General features: G+C 34.6%; 1 protein-coding gene across 1 annotated transcript in view; it reads left to right on the top strand.

Moving 5' to 3' along the window:
• The window catches only part of DPYD (dihydropyrimidine dehydrogenase), a 903,050-nt gene that overhangs the window by 416,748 nt on the left and 466,549 nt on the right, over positions 1 to 19,753 (top strand). Inside the window, exon 12 of the mRNA XM_011969334.1 lies at positions 1,418 to 1,602. Coding sequence (XP_011824724.1) covers positions 1,418 to 1,602 — 185 coding nt within the window. The remainder of the gene's footprint in view (positions 1 to 1,417; positions 1,603 to 19,753) is intronic.

Here is a 19,753-nt window from a genome sequence, read left to right as displayed (position 1 = left end):
AAAATAAAAACCTGAGTATGATATCATTGACCCATCTACTCATTCATTCATTCATCCATCAATCCAATTGAGTGTCCTCTGCTTCAAGAACTGTAGTGTGCTCTGTAAAACAGAGGCAAGCAGTGTGGACACATTCCTGTTCTCATGGAACCTGTGGTCTTGTGGGAAAAACACAATCAACAGTAATCCCTCAATAATTTTCTACAACTCTAACATTCTTTAAATAGAAAGCTACAAATATATACCAATGTTTATTTTATTTCTTTTTTTTTTTTTTTTTTTCTCTATTTTACTCAGAAGAAACTGGTTTTAGGTGTCAAAATAACATTTTTTATATTTGGCTGTTTTGCCTTATACCTGATTCGTAAATCATTTCAACAACTAACTTTTCTGTTCCAAAATCTACCAAGCTCTCCTCCTTTACTTTAAGTTGTGATTAATTTTTTCTCTTTTGAGTTGGAGTAAAGAATAAGGCCCTTAGTCTGAGATGCTTTGCTTAAAAATTATGACATCATTACCTGGAGAGAACATTTTATCCTAAAGACTGGCTTACTCAGTTTACGCCATCAAATGGGGTGTTGTCCACCTTTCTTCATTTCTTCTCTTGTTCAACCCTTTCTCTAAATTGCATCCATTGATCTCTTCCAAATGTCAGTATTATGCTTTCAAAATATTTGTTAGATATTTTTCTTAAAGAAGCACAACCTCATTCCTCTTCCATGACTCTTTTAAATTCATTGGAATGCAGCATATTTAGCAAATAATTGCGAAACTACTTTACAGAGCAATTTCCACAAGGAATTAATGGTAATGTTTGCATTTGTTGCTTTTAACAAAACAAAGCAGAAATTGCTGGCTAAATGTAACTATATACTAGATCCATTAAATTGCTTAATAGTAAGTGCAAATAATGTAACGAAAATGTTAAATATTTTGTCTCATTTTGCTTTATAAAATGTTTTGTTGTAAAAAGGAGATTAGCCATTGACCTGAATTCATGATGTAACTTTCAAAAGTGACACACATGAACAAGTTTGGAATGATATGAGTAGTAAGAGATCTGTAAAAATGATGGCTATGAATGAAGTTTTAGAAAACGTATTTTGTATGTATTTGAAAGGTTGTACTTTCCTTCTTTATAGATCCATACTTCGTAGACATAAATGTCTGCTCTGAAACATTGACCAAATCTGTGGTCTTTAATTCCTGTATGTGAGGTGTAAAGTTAAGTCAGTGCACTTCAAATGTATTGTTAACGCCAATGTTTTGTTAGCTTTTCATTTTTACAGTTAACTAAAAACTGTTGTTTGAATCCCTGGAATAATAATTAAACCATAATTTTTCTTAATTTTAAAATTATTATTATGGAATTGTCTGTTGATTAGTCATTGTCTGTTGTTTTTCACTTTTTTTCCAGTAAAAGAAGCCTTGAGCCCTATAAAATTTAACAGATGGGGTCTCCCAGAAGTAGATCCAGAAACTATGCAAACTAGTGAACCATGGGTATTTGCAGGTGGCGATGTCATTGGTTTGGCTAACACTACAGTAGAATCAGTGAATGATGGAAAGCAAGCTTCTTGGTACATTCACAAATATATACAGGTAGGCATTTTTCATCATTTCCACTTAATTCTTTTCCAATGGATAAATACTTCATTTATTTTTGATATTTATCTATAAGAGCATTTCTATACGGCATATATAAAATATGTCACATACATACTTACTTGGATAAGAATTTTAAAATGTAGACTAGGTAGTAGAACTGTTTAGTTGATTAAAAATCGGGCCAGGTGTGCCACCTAATGCCTATAATCCCAGCAATTTAGGAGGCTGAGGCGGGAGGATGCTTGAGCCCAGGAGTTCAAGATCAGCCTGGGCAACACAGTAAGATCCCATCTCTACAAAAAATAAAAAATTAGATGGGCATGGTGGCACATGCCTGTGGTCCCAGCTTCTTGGGAAGCTGAGGTGGGAGGATCACTTGAGCCCAGGAGGTCAAGGTTTCAGTAAGCCATGATCATGCCACTTGCACTTCAACCTGGACAACAGAGATAGACCTTGTCCCAAAAAAAAAATAGAAAGAAAGAAAATGTATTATGCATTCCTACCATTTGAGTACTGTGAAGTCATTAGTCCTGTTGTGTTCAAAATATTTATTATTGCCTTAAATACATAGATCATACACTTATCAAATCTGATGGTATACAATATTATAGGACATATACTAGAATCTACATTAATTGTAGTCTTACATAGTCCAAAAATGGTTTGATCTGTTCATTTGGACCCAATAAGGTCCTATCTATTTTCCAAACTCTATGCACCTAAATGGAAAGAAGACAAACGTTTGATGAATTTCAGTTGCAATTCTTATTTTTTTAAATTTTATTTATTTATTTTTTATTTTTTGAGACAGAGTCTCACTCTAATGCCCAGGCTGGAGTGCAGTGGCGTGATCTTGGCTCACTGCAGCCTCTGCCTCCTGGATTCAAGCAATTCTCATGCCTCAGCTCCCGAGTAGCTTGGACCAAAGGTGCATGCCACCACACCTGGCTAGTTTTTGTATTTTTAGTAGAGATGGGTTTTCACTACATTGGCCAAGCTGGTCTCAAACTCCTGGCCTCTGGTGATCCGCCACCTCAGCCTCCCCAAGTGCTGGGATTACAGGCATGAGCCACCATGCCCACCCTTCAGTTGTAATTTTTAAAAACAACTTAGTTTTATGATGAAATACAGAATGTGAAATGATGAGATGTGAAGTTGAGCATACTTTGCCACAGTGACTGTGGTCTTGAGGAAGAAAGGTGTAACTGTCAGATCTCAGTAACTTACTTTCTGACTAAATGCTTTGTGTTCTTTTCGTTCTATGATTTCATTAAATGTAGACACAGTTACCTCATTTATGTAAAATGTTCCTGCAAAATTTGCTCTTTTTAATAAAATTTTTATTCTTTCTTTCCTATTCAGGGAAGACTGCTCACACTATGCCTTTTTACCACTCTTGTTTTGGTTCTCTTGTTTGTTTCCCACATGCTAACAAAATTCATTTTATCTTTAATGTTTGCTTTAATTTATTCCTCTTTTCCGTGACCATTTTGTCTATTCTAGCTGTCCTTCTCATGTTTGTGTAACTAATGCAGGACGTACTTATTTGCTAGGTAGGGCCTGGACTTGACACTGATTACATCATCTTTTAAAAGTTTGATTCACCTGCCTACTCCCACCTCCTCCTTGGCATCTATGAGTAGTGTGGGGCTTGGATGAAAAAAAAAAAAAAAGAACAATTATTTTACTTCCATGTAATGACAAATAGGAAATTTGAATGGAAATCTGATGTGTAGAGAAAGGAGAGAAACAGACCTTTAGGTATAATGAAGAAAACATGCATGTGCTTTAAAAACACATATTGATAGGAATGATAGTGTTTGAAATATAAAATAAAAGTTGTGCCATGTAAGAGTTTTGGATTTGACTGAAGGATTCAGACTTGTCAAACTAAGTGTTGAATTACATTTTAAAATGGAGTAGAGATGGAAGGTAGGTAAAAATCTCTGTCAAGTAAAATCAGCATTTCCACCTTCCTGCCAGGGTGTTGGATGCAATGTGCTAAGCAGCGATAAGGCTAACAAAGTATATATAGACAAAGTGGGATTTTTCTCTCTCCACATTGTCATTGACTTAGTTCTGGTCTCTATCACCTCTCTTGAAATTGCCTCCACTTTCTCTCCTGTCAAATCCAATACCCCTACACTGCAGCTAGAGTCATCTTTCTAGAGTATCAGTTGAATCCTAATTTGCTGATTTAAAACCCTTCATGAGGGTTTTAAATGCAAGTGGCACGATCATGGGGGTTATAAACCCTTTAAATGAGATCAGAAAAAAAAATGTCAATGACTTTTCCTCACACTCAAGGTAAAGGCCAAACTTCTTAGCTTTGTGATGCTGATTTGAATGTCCCCGAGCATACCGGAGATTTCTCCTGAATCAGGGCCTTTCCCCAACTCCACCCATTTCCCTCTGGTTGAGTCCCACTTGTCCTTCAGGGTTGGCTCCCTCCTCCTCGTCCAGAGAGTTTGTGACATGAACTTCCTGTGTGCTGCTTGTTTGAAGCCTACTTACTAGCCTGTCTCTTCGCAAGCCAGGAACCATGTTTATGTATTGCTGTATTCTCAAAATATTTATCTATTAAATAGGAAAAATATACAGAAATCATTTATCTTCAGTACATTTAAGGAGGAGTTAAGAAAACTAATGAGTTTGTTATATGATAAGTTCATTAGCACTATAATATTGTTTTCTCACAAATGTAGCATTTGTTAAGAAAAATTTCTATAATGTCTGCAGTATGTTTCACAGCTCAGGCTTATGACATTTTGTCTTATATTTTACATTAGTTTGTTTTGGGGGAAAATGTAACACTGGATAGCTTGTTTTAAAATATGATTTTATAAACAGATTATAGTATTAATCCTTGCAATTGGGTGTTTAGAAATTCTTTGTAATATGCTTTTTCAGATAAATGTGATTATCTGAAGACATCCATGTTGGGAGAAAGTGAAGGCAATTTCTCTGAGGAGAGCTTCACTTAAATTTCATTAGTTAATTTGCTCAATTACCACTTATTAAGTAATAGCTGTTGGGCCCAACACTTGACTTTGGTAGAGTACCAAAATGCATAAATAAGAGCAGTATAATATAGTGGTTATAAATTTGGGCTCTGAACTACAGAGAAGACATCAGATGCAGTTCCAACACTTTCAAATCATGTTACCTTGGACAGGTTACTTCAGCACTGCAGGGTATGGGGTGAATAAGCAATTGTAAATTATTATTATTACTTATAATAATAATTAGAGCTGCTGTCCTCTTGGGTCTTGGAGAAGATTATGAGAGAAAGTATGGAAAGCTGTTGGTATAGACCAAGCTTTGTGACTATTTGCTGTGTATACCATTGTTGTGGGTTATTAGAAATCATTCACCTTGGATTGTTAAAATGAGATCAGAAAAAAAATGGCAAATAGGAAATTTGAATAGAAATCTGATGCATAGAGTCTTAACAGATGAATATTGAAATAGGATACTTTAGATAATTACAAAAGCATTTTATTTATCCATTAATTTATTCATCCACATATACCCGTCAATCCAAGTCATCCATGCATGAATTCATTCATTCATTCATTCAAAAAATACATTTTCAAAAGTAGTGGATATAGTAGATGGCCCCAAATATTAGATTTAAATTTGCAATTAAGAATCCTATTGTCTAGTAAAGAAGTGAGTTGTGTAATGTAAGCCTAATACAGCATATTTAACACAATAACAAAGAACATAAAGTTACAGAGGTAACCTGGAAAAGAAAATGACTGATTCCATCTGGATGTGAATATTAGGATGTGGAATCAGCAAGGACATCACAAACAACAAGGTACAAATTTTAAAAAGAATAAGAAAAATTAGAATAATACTGAGTAATTAGACTTGCTGAGATTTAAAGAAGGCTGCTGGGTAAGTTTTTATATGTTGCCCACTCCACAAGGGGTACCCAGACCAGGGTACAAGCTGGCTGAAATCCAGACCAAGCTCCACTAACCAAACAATAAAACCTTTTGTTGTGCTGCTTCTATGCAGTGGAAGGAGTTCCTTCCTCGAATTTTCACAAAGATGTTCTTCGCTTGCTCCATAAGTTCTGCACTGTGCAGGCGCTCCTTTTTATTTCATCAAAAAGCATAGGGGGGACTAATGGAAGATCTGAATATAGAGATTATATAGGAAAAATGAGATAAAGATCAGTAATTATACCAGGGCTCGACTGCCTAGCTAGGATTTTAATTTGGAGTAGGTAGTGTGGTAGGAATTGTTTACCTATAGAAGTGATAGTGTAAGATCTGGTATTAATGTGAAGAAAAGTATTTTCCAGTTTGTCAGAATTTCCCTTTTTAAGTGTCATTATGTTATAATATTAAATTTACTCTTTTTAAATTACTTGTACTAATAAATAATTCAATATGACTTCACCTTAATTGTTCATAATGTGATATTAGTGGAGTCCAGACATATTTATTTTCTTCTACCAAATGAATAAGAATTACTGAATATGAAGGATAATTTTGACAGTGTACCTAAAGAAAGAATTTATAACTGAAAGAATGACTATAGCTAAATGAATTCCTTAATTAGTTTAATTCCTTAATTTCTCTTTTCCTGTGAAACCAAAATTAATAATTTGTTGGTTAATCAGAAAAAGTTAAAATGTGAAATTGTAAAAAGGGTATACACATACATTAACCTCATCATTTTATTTTATTTTTTATTACATAAGAAGCACATGACCAAAGCTTATAATTTTAATTAAAGCATATAGATATTTTCTCATTTGCCTTTTTCTTTTAACAAAATCCAGGGCCAAGATGTTTTTAAATAAAATAGCCAGAGGTTTATTATGTATCTTGCCTAAATCTATCTATAACATATTGTCTACCATTTTCATTTTTAAAAGTTGTACAAGACCTTCAAGAATCATACAATGCAGTTTTCCAGATTTTTATGTTTGTCCTGCAGTCATTTCAGTTATTTGACCAACACCTAATTTGTCAGCAGTATTTTTTAAGTAACTCATTTTTATTATATCCTTTAAGAACTTTCAACTTAGTTTTCATAGAATCAACCTTCTTTCATTTTGCAGCCATATAACTAATTAATGGTTGTTTATTTACATTTATAACCAACAGAAACAGGGTGAAAAACATACAACTGACTCTTGGTATGTAGACAACTCAACTAGTAAAAGCAGAACGTTCGTAGTATACAGGGGTGTCCTACTGGTTGTAAAGAATCATCTTTACATATTTTGTGTCTCATAGGGAGGAAAACAAGGGAAGGAAATAGTCCAGTAAATCTGTCAGATGCAACCAACTTGGTTAAGAGAGCATGTAGAGGACCTCAGTTCCTTCATTACAAAAGCACCAAGTAGAAGACTGATTTAATATCCAATGTTATCAATTTATAAAAACACATGGTGATATTGTGAAATTTTGGTCTTTACCCTGTTTCCTGGCATACAACTCCTAAAATCTTTGGAATCTCCAAAGTGATGAGTGTGTGTGTGTGTGTGTGTGTGTGTGTGTGTGTGTATGTATGCTAATGAGTTGACTGATGGCTGACAGCCCATAGGTAGCTACAGGATAGGGGCTGGTCACCAGAAGGACTGAGGCAGGATTAGGATTGGGACTTTCAGCCGTGCTCCCCAACCTCCAGGGAGAGGAGAGGGGCTGAAGGTTAAGTTAATCGGCAGTGGCTAATGATCTAATCAATCATGCCTATGTAATGAACTTTCCGTAAAAACCCAAAAGGACTAGGTTCTGAGAACTTGCCAATAGCCAAATATGGGTGACGGGGGTACTTCCAGGATAGTTGACTAGAACGCTTCCATGTGCCAAGAAGGTGGCACACCCCAGCTCCACGGGTACAGAAGAGTCTGCGCTGGGGGCACTTTCAGACCTTGTCCTATGTGTCTCTTCATCTAACTGTTGTGTTTGTATCCTTTAAAATACCCTTTGTAATAAACTAGTAAAAATTTGGTTTTTGTTTTGTTTTGTTTATGTTTTTGTTTTTTCCCCTGAGTTCTGTAAGCTGCTGTAACCAGTTAATCTAACCCAAAGAGGGGGTTTTGAGAATCCCAGTTTATAACTGGTTGGTCAGCATCACAGGTGAAATAACCTGGGGCTTGCGATTGGCATTTGAAGTAGTAGGGGGCAGTTTTGGAGACTGAGCTCTCAACCTGTAGGAACTGGTGCTATCATCAGGTAGATAGTGTCAGAATTGAGCCGAATTAGAAGACATTCAGCTTGTGTCTGCTACAGAATTGATTGCTTGCTTGCTGGTAGGGAGAAATTCCCACACACCTTGTGTCAGAAGCGTGTTGTGAGAGTTTAGCAGAGAAACTGAGTTTGTTTTATCCACTCACACAGCGTTCAGAAGGCGGAGCACTTACTTTGTTCTAGTATTAGCATATAAACAGATTTGGTTGCAAAAAGTGGAGAGAAAAAGGCTATATGGATATCTCATCATGTTATGTCCTGCCACTGAGAGAAAATTTAGAGATAGAACACAAACTAAATTATTCTAAATTATAATCCCAGATCAGAAGCTCATTGTCCCTGCAGTAGTCATGGTAGTCCTGAGAAGGAGCTCTTATAAACATGGAACATTTTGTCAAATAAAGTTGATCTATAAAGAAATTATAATCACGAAACTCACTGATTTGATGTATCATTAGAGTTATTTTTGCCATGTCATTATTCTTTTGTTAAGAATTGTTTTCAATTCACTATATTTTAGATGCAACATTTTAAAAAACACAGTATTTATTACCAGTAGTGGAAGGGAATAACTAAATGTACATGTTGCTGCTACAAAAGCAGTTGTAGTAGAAATATGTATATTGAGAGACCAAAAGTAAGGGTTATTAATAGAAGGATAAATACGAATCAACAGGTTGAGGGAGAAATCCAAATAAAATAATTTGTATAGAGCATCATTTTAAATATAGGTAAGAAATGAAAAGGAAAAGATCTCTTTTCTTTCAGGTAGGTTTCATTCCATGAAAATCAAACATTTAAGGGAAAAAATGCAAAGTGTAAGGAAGGAGGCCTCGGGGCATTAAATTTTTAAAAAATTTGAGTACGCATTTCTAAGTGCCTTCAGGAGTCACTACCTACTTAGTTACATACAGAATAATTGCAGCTGGATAGTTACATAATATTGTTTATTGGCAGCCAGCATTTGAAGTCAACTTTCAACAACAATAAAAAAAAAAAAAGTTAATTTTTTCATTGTTGGCTTAGCTTCAATATTTCTACTACTGTATATACATGATTTTGCCTAAATACATGTTCCTAAATACTATTCTTCTGTTTTCTTCAGCAAACTTTATCCTTATTAAAATATGCTGTATTCCTGTAGTAAGTATCCATGTTAAGGTGTTTGAAAATGTTTTGACTGTTTCATTTAGGAATCTATATTATGTCTTCCAATTTGTCAACCCCCTTCTGAAACTAACTTGTGAGGCAGAATTATTTTAGAATAGATACACAAGACACACACAAATATTCTGGAATGATACTGAATCTAAAATACATTCCTTAACCCTGTAAGCTCATGAAGCACAAGTATCTTCAGTTTCTTTCTCTGCAGGGTTTTTTCAGCTTAATGGTAGCTTGTGTGATATAGTATTGAAAGTTATATTGAAGTTCTTTAACAGTTACTGTGATTCTACTCAGGTGCATGTAGTATATGGGTATATTTTGAAATAGGTATTTATTAGGCTCATCAAAACTATCATAGATATCTTGCGTTGGTGACCTACTTTTCTACTGCTTATGATTTTTTCTGTGGGTATTTTCTTCTGGCTCGACTGAGGCACAAAAAAATCACTAGTGGTTGAGGGAACTAAGTATCTCAGGGGATTGGTAATGAGATACAGAGCCTTTAACCTCTTGGTCACTAGTTCAAATCTGCCCCAGGTCAAGAGTGACAGAAAGTCATTACCATCTGATGGCAGTTCAATAGGCTCTGTGAAACGAATTTGTGATTTCAAGACCTAGTGGAGACAAATTCATGCCATAGACCTGCAGTAGAGTGAGTACAAATGGTAGTTGTGATTTTAGTTTGAAGAGAAATGAGAAGTCCAGTCATTGCTAGATATTCCATCTTCTTTCTGTGAGCTGAGCTTCCTTTGGTGGATTTGTTAATGGAATGGCATGAGAAAACTAGGTTTATGCGGTGATTTGGGACCAAGAGGTGCACATCCATAGGAATCTTTGTCTGTCATTGTTGCTAATGAGGTACAATTCAGCATCACTAAATTGACTTTTTTTTTTTTTTTTTGAGACGTAGTTTCGCTCTTGTTGCCCAGGCTGGAGTGTAATGGTGCGATCTTGGCTCACTGCAACCTCTGCCTCCCGGGTTCAAGCGATTCTCCTGCCTCAGCCTCCTGAGTAGCTGGGATTACAGGCATGTGCCACCATGCCCAGCTAGTTTTGTTGATCATTCTGGTCTCGAACTTTTAAAAAGTGATTTTAGACTCAGATGATATTGAATTCAAGATTGAAAGTTACATCATTCATGTCTCCTATTTCTTCAATGCCCTCCATGTATATTTTTTAAAGGTTTCATTTTCCTTTTTTAATCATAACATTGATTTCATCTAATTTGGACATATGACTGAACATTTAGGGAAGCCTGTTCATTCTTGTTAATCTTTTACTTGAAAAATACTTAGTTAACAAACAAGAACAGACAATTATAAAGACAATTAAAGATATGGAATTCCAAATTGAGTACCATGCAAAAAGATCATTGTGATAAAATCTAATTGAATTGTGTGCATTCATATCAATAAATGAAATTTTTTACCTTCTGTTATTTTTTGGGTTGATATTATATGAGAAATTTTTCTTTCTGGTATCTTTAATAAACTGTCATTTTATTAACAATTTCTGATTTGGGGACATTTGAAAGGAATTATCTTTCTGAAGAGGAAAAAAGACATGTTTATACCTGAAAATTTATAAGATGAGAGCATTTTAATAATGGCATATTTACTATTTTATGCTGGGGTCAGTGATTTTCAAAATGAATCCACAATGCTGGATTGTAAGAATTTTAAAGCTACCTTGAATAATGCTTATGATGTGGGAAAAAAACGTAAAGAATGATAATAACTCTGCCTCATGTTAAAGATTTCTGCTCTGGACAAAAATGAACAGTTGTTGAAAATATGACAGTCAGGGATTTTAGAAAACAAACTTACAAGAACTTCTCTGTGTTGAAGTCCCTGTTACTTAGAAGACCTTCAGTCCCAACTTTAAATAAAAGGCACTTGTTATCATTATCATTACTTAAAATATCACTTTAATTCCACATCTTCAAAGGCATTTTTTTGCCCTGAAATATACCAGTGATTTCTACAATATCTGAAGAACTATGATTTGAGAATTAGAAATTTAAATTGCACAGGCTTAATATTAGAGTATTTCCGTTACCCTTTGCAGGTTTTGAGGCAGCTTATTCGACCTTACAGTCTCACCAGGAAGCTAATGGGAAAGCCTTGCAGCAATCTTCACAGGAAAGTTTCCAAATGTCAAGTGTCATCTTTCCAGCTGTTAGATGAATGGGTAGCCAAGAGGCATTTATTTGGGTGTGCAGCCCCTGTGAAATCTGGGTGAAGCGGGAGAAAAGGCTATAATTTGGTGTTTAGTTTACCAGCATTGGTATAGTTGCAAATCTCCTAGCCAGGCAAAGGATTTCATTTTGTGGTTTGATGATTGACAGCCAGCTGCAGTGTTCTTGCACTTAAAGAATAAAAATGGCTGAAAAAATGGCATCATCGATATGTCATACTAATTTTCGAATCCTCTACTGCTGCAGATAAAAACAATCTTATCAACAGAGCTGCCTTCTTCTTCTCTAAACCCCTTTCCAACTGAGAAGAGGTAGGCTTTTGAAATGACAACTGTATTAAAATCTTGAGACTTATTGAAAAAGTGTCCTTCAGTTTAAGATATATTGCAGTCTCTTTAATTCCTGTGTTAAGAGAAGATTGATATAAATCATTGGCCACTGTCAGGTTGAAAAACAATGAATATCAATAAAAAGACAGTTTTAAATCATAATGGATTCAGTTTGAGATAGTGATAGCCTCCAAAAAATAATATTGAAGTATGTCATGGCTAAATGCTGTTTCCATGCTAAGTTTTTCCACTGGGTCAGGATCATCGTGTTGAGATGACTTCAGGTCAGTCTTATTGGGAAACTGAGCCTTTAGCTTAACTAGTACCAGAAATGTATGTGACCTCATCTTTATTTCTTGCAATGGCAAGTAGTAAAGTCAAATTTGCTTACAGTTATTGAAAAATGAAGTCGTCTTCAGTTGCTTATAAATAAACATACATTAAACCCTGTAGTACTCTCCACATAATTTTCCTCTTTGATAGTACATTCAGGTTAAATTGTGATGTGTTCTTTAGCTAATATTTAAAAATAATTATTATGCATCAGAGACTTGACACGTTTTCTATTAAAAATTCTAGTAATGTGAAGCTTTTTGTGTATAAACGAGAATTTATTTTTTTGTAACGTCCATATGTTCTAAAAGGAAGTCAAGGAAAAAATGAGCAATGAGGCTATACCTAATGGAGCTATCAAAGCAAAACTATCTAGTTGGTGATAGAGGAAGAAAATACCATGACTAATAAGTAATTTAATGCCTTTTATTGACTTTGTATAGGTTCCAAACTTTTATTAAATGGCAGTGTTTGACCTGAAGAGTAATTTAAAATGAAATTGTCTCTGTAAAGACAGAATATTTCCTTGCCAGTATACAGTAGATTGCTACTTCTGGCAGAGATAACCGAAGATTAGAATGGGCAGAAAAAAAAAAAAAAAAACACTGAAAAATCTGATCCAATACATAGAGAATCTAACCTTAGTTCATGTTGATGGAGTATGAAAGAAATTAACCACTGCAGTGTCAACTGGTCCAGATGGACTAGAACTGTTATGCATCCCATGCCAAATTTTCAGCGCTCTAATGCATGGGGCCCTCTGGGTCTAATGACAATGTAGCACAATAAAACAAAACACCCAAAACCTTTGGTTTGCTGTGGGAAATTTAAATACAGACTAACCTCATTGTAAATTTTGACCAGAATTGTGTTCTTCTGAATTCAGTGATTTAGTAAAGTTGAATCTCAAACAAGTTGTAAAGGATCAGATCAAAAAATATCCAGGATGGTGTAATGGCAACCTGAAAGTCAAGCAGTCTGGGTTCAAGTCCCGAACCAATTGCTCATTAATTCTGCCTTCAGACTTTTGGGAATATCATGTTGCCTTTTTGGTTTTCTCACTTATGTCTCTGAGACAGAACATTGTCATCATAGAGGTGGAATTCCCAGCTCAAGGACTTAACAACTTTTAAAATCTCCGATACGTTATCTGGAACCTCATTATTTTCACTCATGGGAGGGGCAGAATTGTAATTTTATACGGTTCTAAAACCCAAATAATATATATAAAAATTTAAAAATATAATTTTTTGAATACCCATTATGGTTGATTGTTTTTAGAGGTTTAGCATTCACTTTATACTCAAAATTACCTCTGGATTAAAAAATGGAGAACTGTGCTGGATTTGGTTGAGATGTAGTTGGCCATGAGTTAGGAAGCTGAGGAACAGGATTTAAAAGAGTAAATTCACATGGTAAGATAATTTACTCAGAAGAATACAACAATAATGTAATTATCTGAAAAGGCTGTAAAAAATCTTAACTATCCTCGAAGAGATAAAGACAAGAATAACATCCATAAAAAATAACAGAAAAAATGTAATGCCTTTCTTAAGGTGTTAAAACTAGTTAATAGCAATGCTGGGGCTAGAACCCAAGTTTTTCTGTTCTCAGTTCTACTGTTCTTTCCAATAACCAGCTTGCTTTTTCCTCATGATGTTCTTTTCTCTTTTTCTGAGCTCCAGCTGAGCATGTGGAAGTCAGAACACATAAGTGAGTTCCTAGCAGTTATCAGAGAACTCTGTTCCGGAGTGGGGACAAGTATTGGACTTTTTGTGATTCTTAGAACCAGTACTCAAAAGTTTTTAGATCATTTCCCATGTACTGAACAGTCACTGTATAGCAGACAACATCCTGTGAGAATGTAGCCTTCAAACAGATTTTTAGTCAGTTTTATTCTCTGTTGTATCCCTAGAACAGTGGTTACCTTATCGTTGGTGGTTGGCCAATGAAATGCCTGCCATGTGTAGGCACTTAATAAATACAGTTGAAACAATGCGTAGGTTATGGAAATGTTTTAGATTATGAGGACATTGAGTTTAGGAAATGGATTTCGTAAGTTCACATGGCTCATTGGTGATAAATACTACCTTAGATTACTAAAAGATCTGGTGCTTGATGGTGGGGTAGAGTTACCATGGAAACAGAAGGATACAGATGAGCATGCTTGGGCTTTGTAGTTTTTCTCATTTGATCTTCACAACCATCCTTCCCTATAGACATTGTTATTTCTATTTTGAAGTGACCTCTGGGCAACTACACTGGTTTTCTCTTCACACTCTATCCTCACCTTAGTCTATTTCAGAGAATTCTCCTTCTAGAAATATGACGGGTAATAGGTTAACACAAGAGCAAGTATTGGCTGATATGTTGTTGACTTACAATTTTGAGCTTCTTATTCCAAGGCTTAATATTTAACATTACTGCTGTCACCTTTCTTAAATGTCAGCTTCTTTTATTTACCTTCGTCACTCTCACCTTGATCATACTGACTCCTTTATGTTACATGGATTTGCTGTCAGGTACCACCCTGAGCTGGTCACCATGCTTTTATTACTTTAGTCATTGACATCTTGTCAGCAGTATCACCACCTTTGCCCCTGGGCCTGTCAATATGGCAATTGTTACCCTTTTGATTGACACTTTTGAAAATTTGTCAACATGTTATTTATTATTTTAGGGGGATCTCTAACTTAAAATCATTTCTTTAAGTTCATTTACTGTTTTATTCTTTGAACAGACTCTTTGGTTTGTATGCAGTAGAGGCTATAATAGTCTATATGCTCTTACATTAACAGATAATATTATAACTAGTAGAATGTAAAAGAAACCAATGTATTACTATAATTCAGTGATATGGGTTGGATCTGTGTCTCCACCAAATCTCATTTTGAATTCTAATCCCCAGTGTTGGAGGTGGGGCATGGTGGGTGGTGACTGGATCTTGGGGGCAGAATTAGAGTATCTCTCAGGACAAACTAAAACAAAAACACAAAATACCAAAAGACTAATAAAAAGAAAAAACTTATGCAAGAACAATACTAAGAGATGTTTTATAGCAGTAAATGTCTACATTAAAAAAGAAAGAAGATCTGAAATAAATATCATAACTTTAAACATCGATGAACAACAGCAAAACAACAACAACAACAAAACAACTAAGCTCAAAGTTAGCAGAATGACGGAAGTAATAAAAGATTAGAGCAGGAACAAATGAAATGAAGAATAAAAATACAATAGAAAAAAGTCAATAAAATTAAAAATTGTTTTTCAAAAGACAAAATTGACAATTTGTTATCTGAACCAAGAAAAAAAAGAGAGGATTCAAACATAAAATTGGAAATGAAACAGGAGACATTATAACTAATGCCAGAGAAATAAAAAAGAAGACCATAAGGGACTATTGTGAACAAATTTGACAACCTAGATGAACTGGATAAATTCCTAAAAACATGCAACCTATAAAGACAGAATTAAGAAGAAATGGAAAACCTGAAGAGACCAATAACAAATAAGGAGGTTGAGTCAGTAATCAAAACCCAATCCAAACAGGAAAGCCTGGGACCAGGTGGCTTCATTGGTTAATTTTACTATACATTTAAAGAAGAATTAATATCCTTTTTTCCTAAACTCTTGTGAAAATAAATAGAAGATTAAATACTTCCATACTCAATTTATGAGGTCAGCATCACACTGTTACTAAATCCAAAGATACCACAAACAAAGAAAACTACAGGCCAGTATTCCTGATGAATATGGATACAAAAACTTTCAATGAAATATTAGCAAACCAAATTCAACAGCACATTAAAAAGATTGTATTCTATCACCTATAAATCTCCATAAAGCAAGACTTATTCCTAGGATGAAAAGATGGTTCAACATACACAAATCAATAAATGTGATAACACCACATTAACAGAATGATGGGCAAAAACCATATGTCAAACCAAAGAAATAAGAGGCATCCATATCAGAAAACAAGAAGAAAAATTAACTGTCTGCAGAGGACATGATCTCATACATACAAAACCCTGAAGACTGCCCCAAAAAACGGAAGAACTAATAAACAAATTCAGTAAAGTTGCAGGATTCAAATCCACATACAAAAAGCAGTTGTATTTCTGTATGCCAACAATAAACTATCCAAAAAATTGAGAAAAAAATCAATTTACAATAAGATAGAAAGAATAAAGTACTTAAGAATACACTGAATCAAGGACACGAAATATTTTTAAAATAAAAACTCTAAAATACTGAAAGAAAGTAAAGCAGACAAACCTAAATGGAAAGACATCTTATATTCTTAGAATATAGATTGGAAAAACTAATGTTAAAGTATCCATTTCACCTAAAGCGATGTACAGACTCAATGAAATCCTTATCAAAATTCCAAATACATTTTTTACAGAAATTGAAAACATAATCCTAAAATATATATGAATGCACAAAATACCCAAATAACAAAAACAATTTTGAATAAGAACAAAGTTAGAAACATTATACTTCCTGATTTCAAAACAATTACAAAGCAATAATAATCAGAACAGTATGGTACTGGCATAAAAACAAACATGTAGAGCATTGGAACAATAGAGAACTTATATGCTACAGCCATGCCATGTACAGTCAACTATACAACATATACAATGACTTTCAATAAAAAGTCAAGAATGCATAGTGGGGAAAGGATTGTCTCTTCAATAAATGTTACATTGGGAAAAGTGGCTATCCACATGCAGAATAATTAAATTGGAACGTTATCTTTCACCACAGACAAAAATTAACTCAAAATTAATTAAAGACTAAAATGTACAACCTTCAACTGTAAAACTCCTTAGAAGGAAGCATATGGGAAAAGCTTCATGACATTGGTTTTGACAATGATTTCATGGATATGACAGCAAAAGTGTGGTCAACAAAAGCAAAACGAGATAAGTGGGATTACACACTATTATATTAGCTGAACTAAAAGAGCTTCTGCATAGCAAAGGAAACAATCAACCAAGTGAAAAAGCAGCCTTTAGAATGGGAAGAAATATTTACCATTAATTAACCAGCAGTTAATTTCCAAAAACTATAAGAAACTTTTAAAATTCAATAGCAAAATATTGAAATAGTCCAATTTAAAAAATTAGCAAAGGACTTGAATGGATATTTTTTCAAGGAAGCCATACAAATGGCCAACAGGTATATGAAAAAATTCTTATCACAGATCATCAGGAAAATGAAAATCAAAACCACATTGAGATATCATCTCACACTTGATACAATGACTATTATCAGAAAAACAAAAGTTTGACAAGTTTTTGGAGAAGTTGAAACCCTTGTTCAGCTGTTGGTGCAATGCAAAATGGTGGAACTGCTGTAGAAAACAGCATAGATGTTTCTCAAAAAATTTAAAATAGAACTATCGTATGATCCAACAATCCCACTTCTGGGTATATATCTAAAATAACTGAAATCATTGTCTCAAAGAGACATCTGCATCCCCATGTTCACAATAGCCAAGATATAACCTAAATGTCCACTGATAGATGAATGGATAAAGAAATTCCGATTTATACATCCAAGAGAATATTAGTCAGACTTACAAAAGAAGGAAACTGTATTGTTTGTGAAAGAATGGATAGAACTGGAAGACATTATGCTAAATGAAGTGGCCATCACAGAAGGGCACATACTGCGTGATTCCCTCTATACGAGGCATCTAAAGTAGTCAAATGTGTAGAAGTAGACAATAGAATGATGGTTTCCAGGAGATGGGTGAGAGGGATGTTGGGTATATTGGAAAAAAAGAAGGAAAAAAAGAAAAGAAAAGGAAGGACACAAAAAGTAAAGAGGAAGGAAGGAAGGAGAAGGAAAGAGGAAAGAAAGGGAGGACAGGAGGGAAGGAAGACAGAGAACAAAGAGAAATAAAAGGGAAAGAAAGAGAAAAAAAAGAGAAGGAAAGAAAGAGAAAGAAAAAAGAAAAAGAAAGGAAGAAAGAAAGAAAAAGAAAAAAGAAAGAAAGAAAAAAGGGAGGGAGGGAAAGAAAGAAAAAAGAAAAGAAAGAAAATGAAAGAGAAAGAAAGAAAAAGAAAGGAAGGAAGGAAATAAGAGATAAAGCAAGCAACAATAACAAAGCGACACAAGGAAACTTTTGAATGTGATGGATATGTTTATGACATGGATTGTAGTGATAGTAACATGAGTGATAGTAACATGAGTGTATGCATATATCCAAAGCACTGAATTTTATACATTAATTATGTTTATTGTAGACTGATTATAACTCAATAAAGCTGTGGAAAAAAGATGTGCAATAGGCCAGGCACGGTGGCTCAAGCCTGTAATCCCAGCACTTTGGGAGGCCGAGACGGGCGGATCACGAGGTCAGGAGATCGAGACCATCCTGGCTAGCACGGTGAAACCCCGTCTCTACTAAAAAATACAAAAAAAAACTAGCCGGGCGAGGTGGCGGGCGCCTGTAGTCCCAGCTACTCGGGAGGCTGAGGCAGGAGAATGGCATAAACCTGGGAGGTGGAGCTTGCAGTGAGCTGAGATCCGGCCACTGCACTCCAGCCTGGGCGACAGAGCGAGACTCCGTCTCAAAAAAAAAAAGATGTGCAATAATAATGCTCTCAGCATATTAATATATAAATAATAACAAAACAATGTTTAGTGAAGCAGTTTTTTAACCATTAATAAGTAAAATAGACTACTTAAGAAAAAAAAGAAAGAAAAAGACAAAGTACTCTGTTAACTGTTGTGCTCCTAGCTCCTGAACAGAATGCCTGCCATGTAGAATACACTTGATAGATTTTATAGATACATTTTATATGCTAAGGAAATATTTTAGATCATGGGACAAATGGGGTTTAGGAAGCATATTTTACAAGTTTACTTAGCTCATTGGTGATACAACCTCAGGTTGCTAAAAGAGCTGGTATGTGGCAGTGGGAGAAGAGTTTACATTGAAATAGAAGCATGAAAAAATAATATGTCAGAAAGAGAAAATAGCAAGTGTAAACGTACAGTTAAATGCAGAGTTTGGTAGAAGGCACATGTGACTATGATATGTATATTTACAGAGATTGGCATAAGGTAAGTTTGGGTAGGTAGACAGGACCATATCATGAAAGAGCTGTAGGCTATCATGAAAAGTTGAATATCAACAAAATCCAATGGAAAAACTAAGGAAAAGTTTAAGCAGGTGCATAACACAATCAAATTTCTGTTTTAAAGACCCTACTCTGGTATAGAGTAAAGAACAAATTTGAGTAGGAGGTAAGGAGAATGCAGAAATCAGTAAGAAAAAGTCTCAGTAAGAGATAATAGTGACAAAGAGAATAGAGTCAAAAATAATTAGATTTGCTGTAGAATAGAAATGGGAGTTGAGAGAGAAGAAATATCAAAAACAATATAATTAACAAGTTTTAACTTAAACTTGATGGATGGTAGTGTTAAAAAGTAAACGGAGGAAAACCAGGGAGGAATAGTTATTTGTGGTTGAAGGAGGAGGAGTTTTTGCATGATACTACATTAAGTTTTAAGTTGTTAAAGAGCTGATAATTGGGGGTAGAGGTAGAGTTGAGATGGAGAAAGATGGCACATGGATTTGAATTAATATCATTTAATTTTCAGAGTCCAGATATGCTGACCATTATGCCATGGAGCCAATTAATGTTATTTAATTTTGTAGTCTTATTTTATGCTCAGTTTACAAGTATAGAGGAATGTGAATATAGTGTTTTAAAGAAATGAGTAAAATGGAATCATTATTTTGTAGAAACTTCTGAAGCCTCAAATCAGAAAAGATTTTATATCAGAAAGAAATTTTATTATGAATAATAATTTCTCAAAATGGAGAAGTGAAATCTGTTTTTATGTTATAATTGTAATCACTGGAGCTAGGCCTTTCC

The sequence above is a fragment of the Mandrillus leucophaeus genome, unplaced genomic scaffold (assembly GCF_000951045.1).
Source record: "Mandrillus leucophaeus isolate KB7577 unplaced genomic scaffold, Mleu.le_1.0 Scaffold884, whole genome shotgun sequence".
NCBI lineage: Eukaryota > Metazoa > Chordata > Mammalia > Primates > Cercopithecidae > Mandrillus > Mandrillus leucophaeus.
Note: the sequence above shows the minus strand (reverse complement) of the source record. Positions and strands in the feature narration are given on the sequence as shown.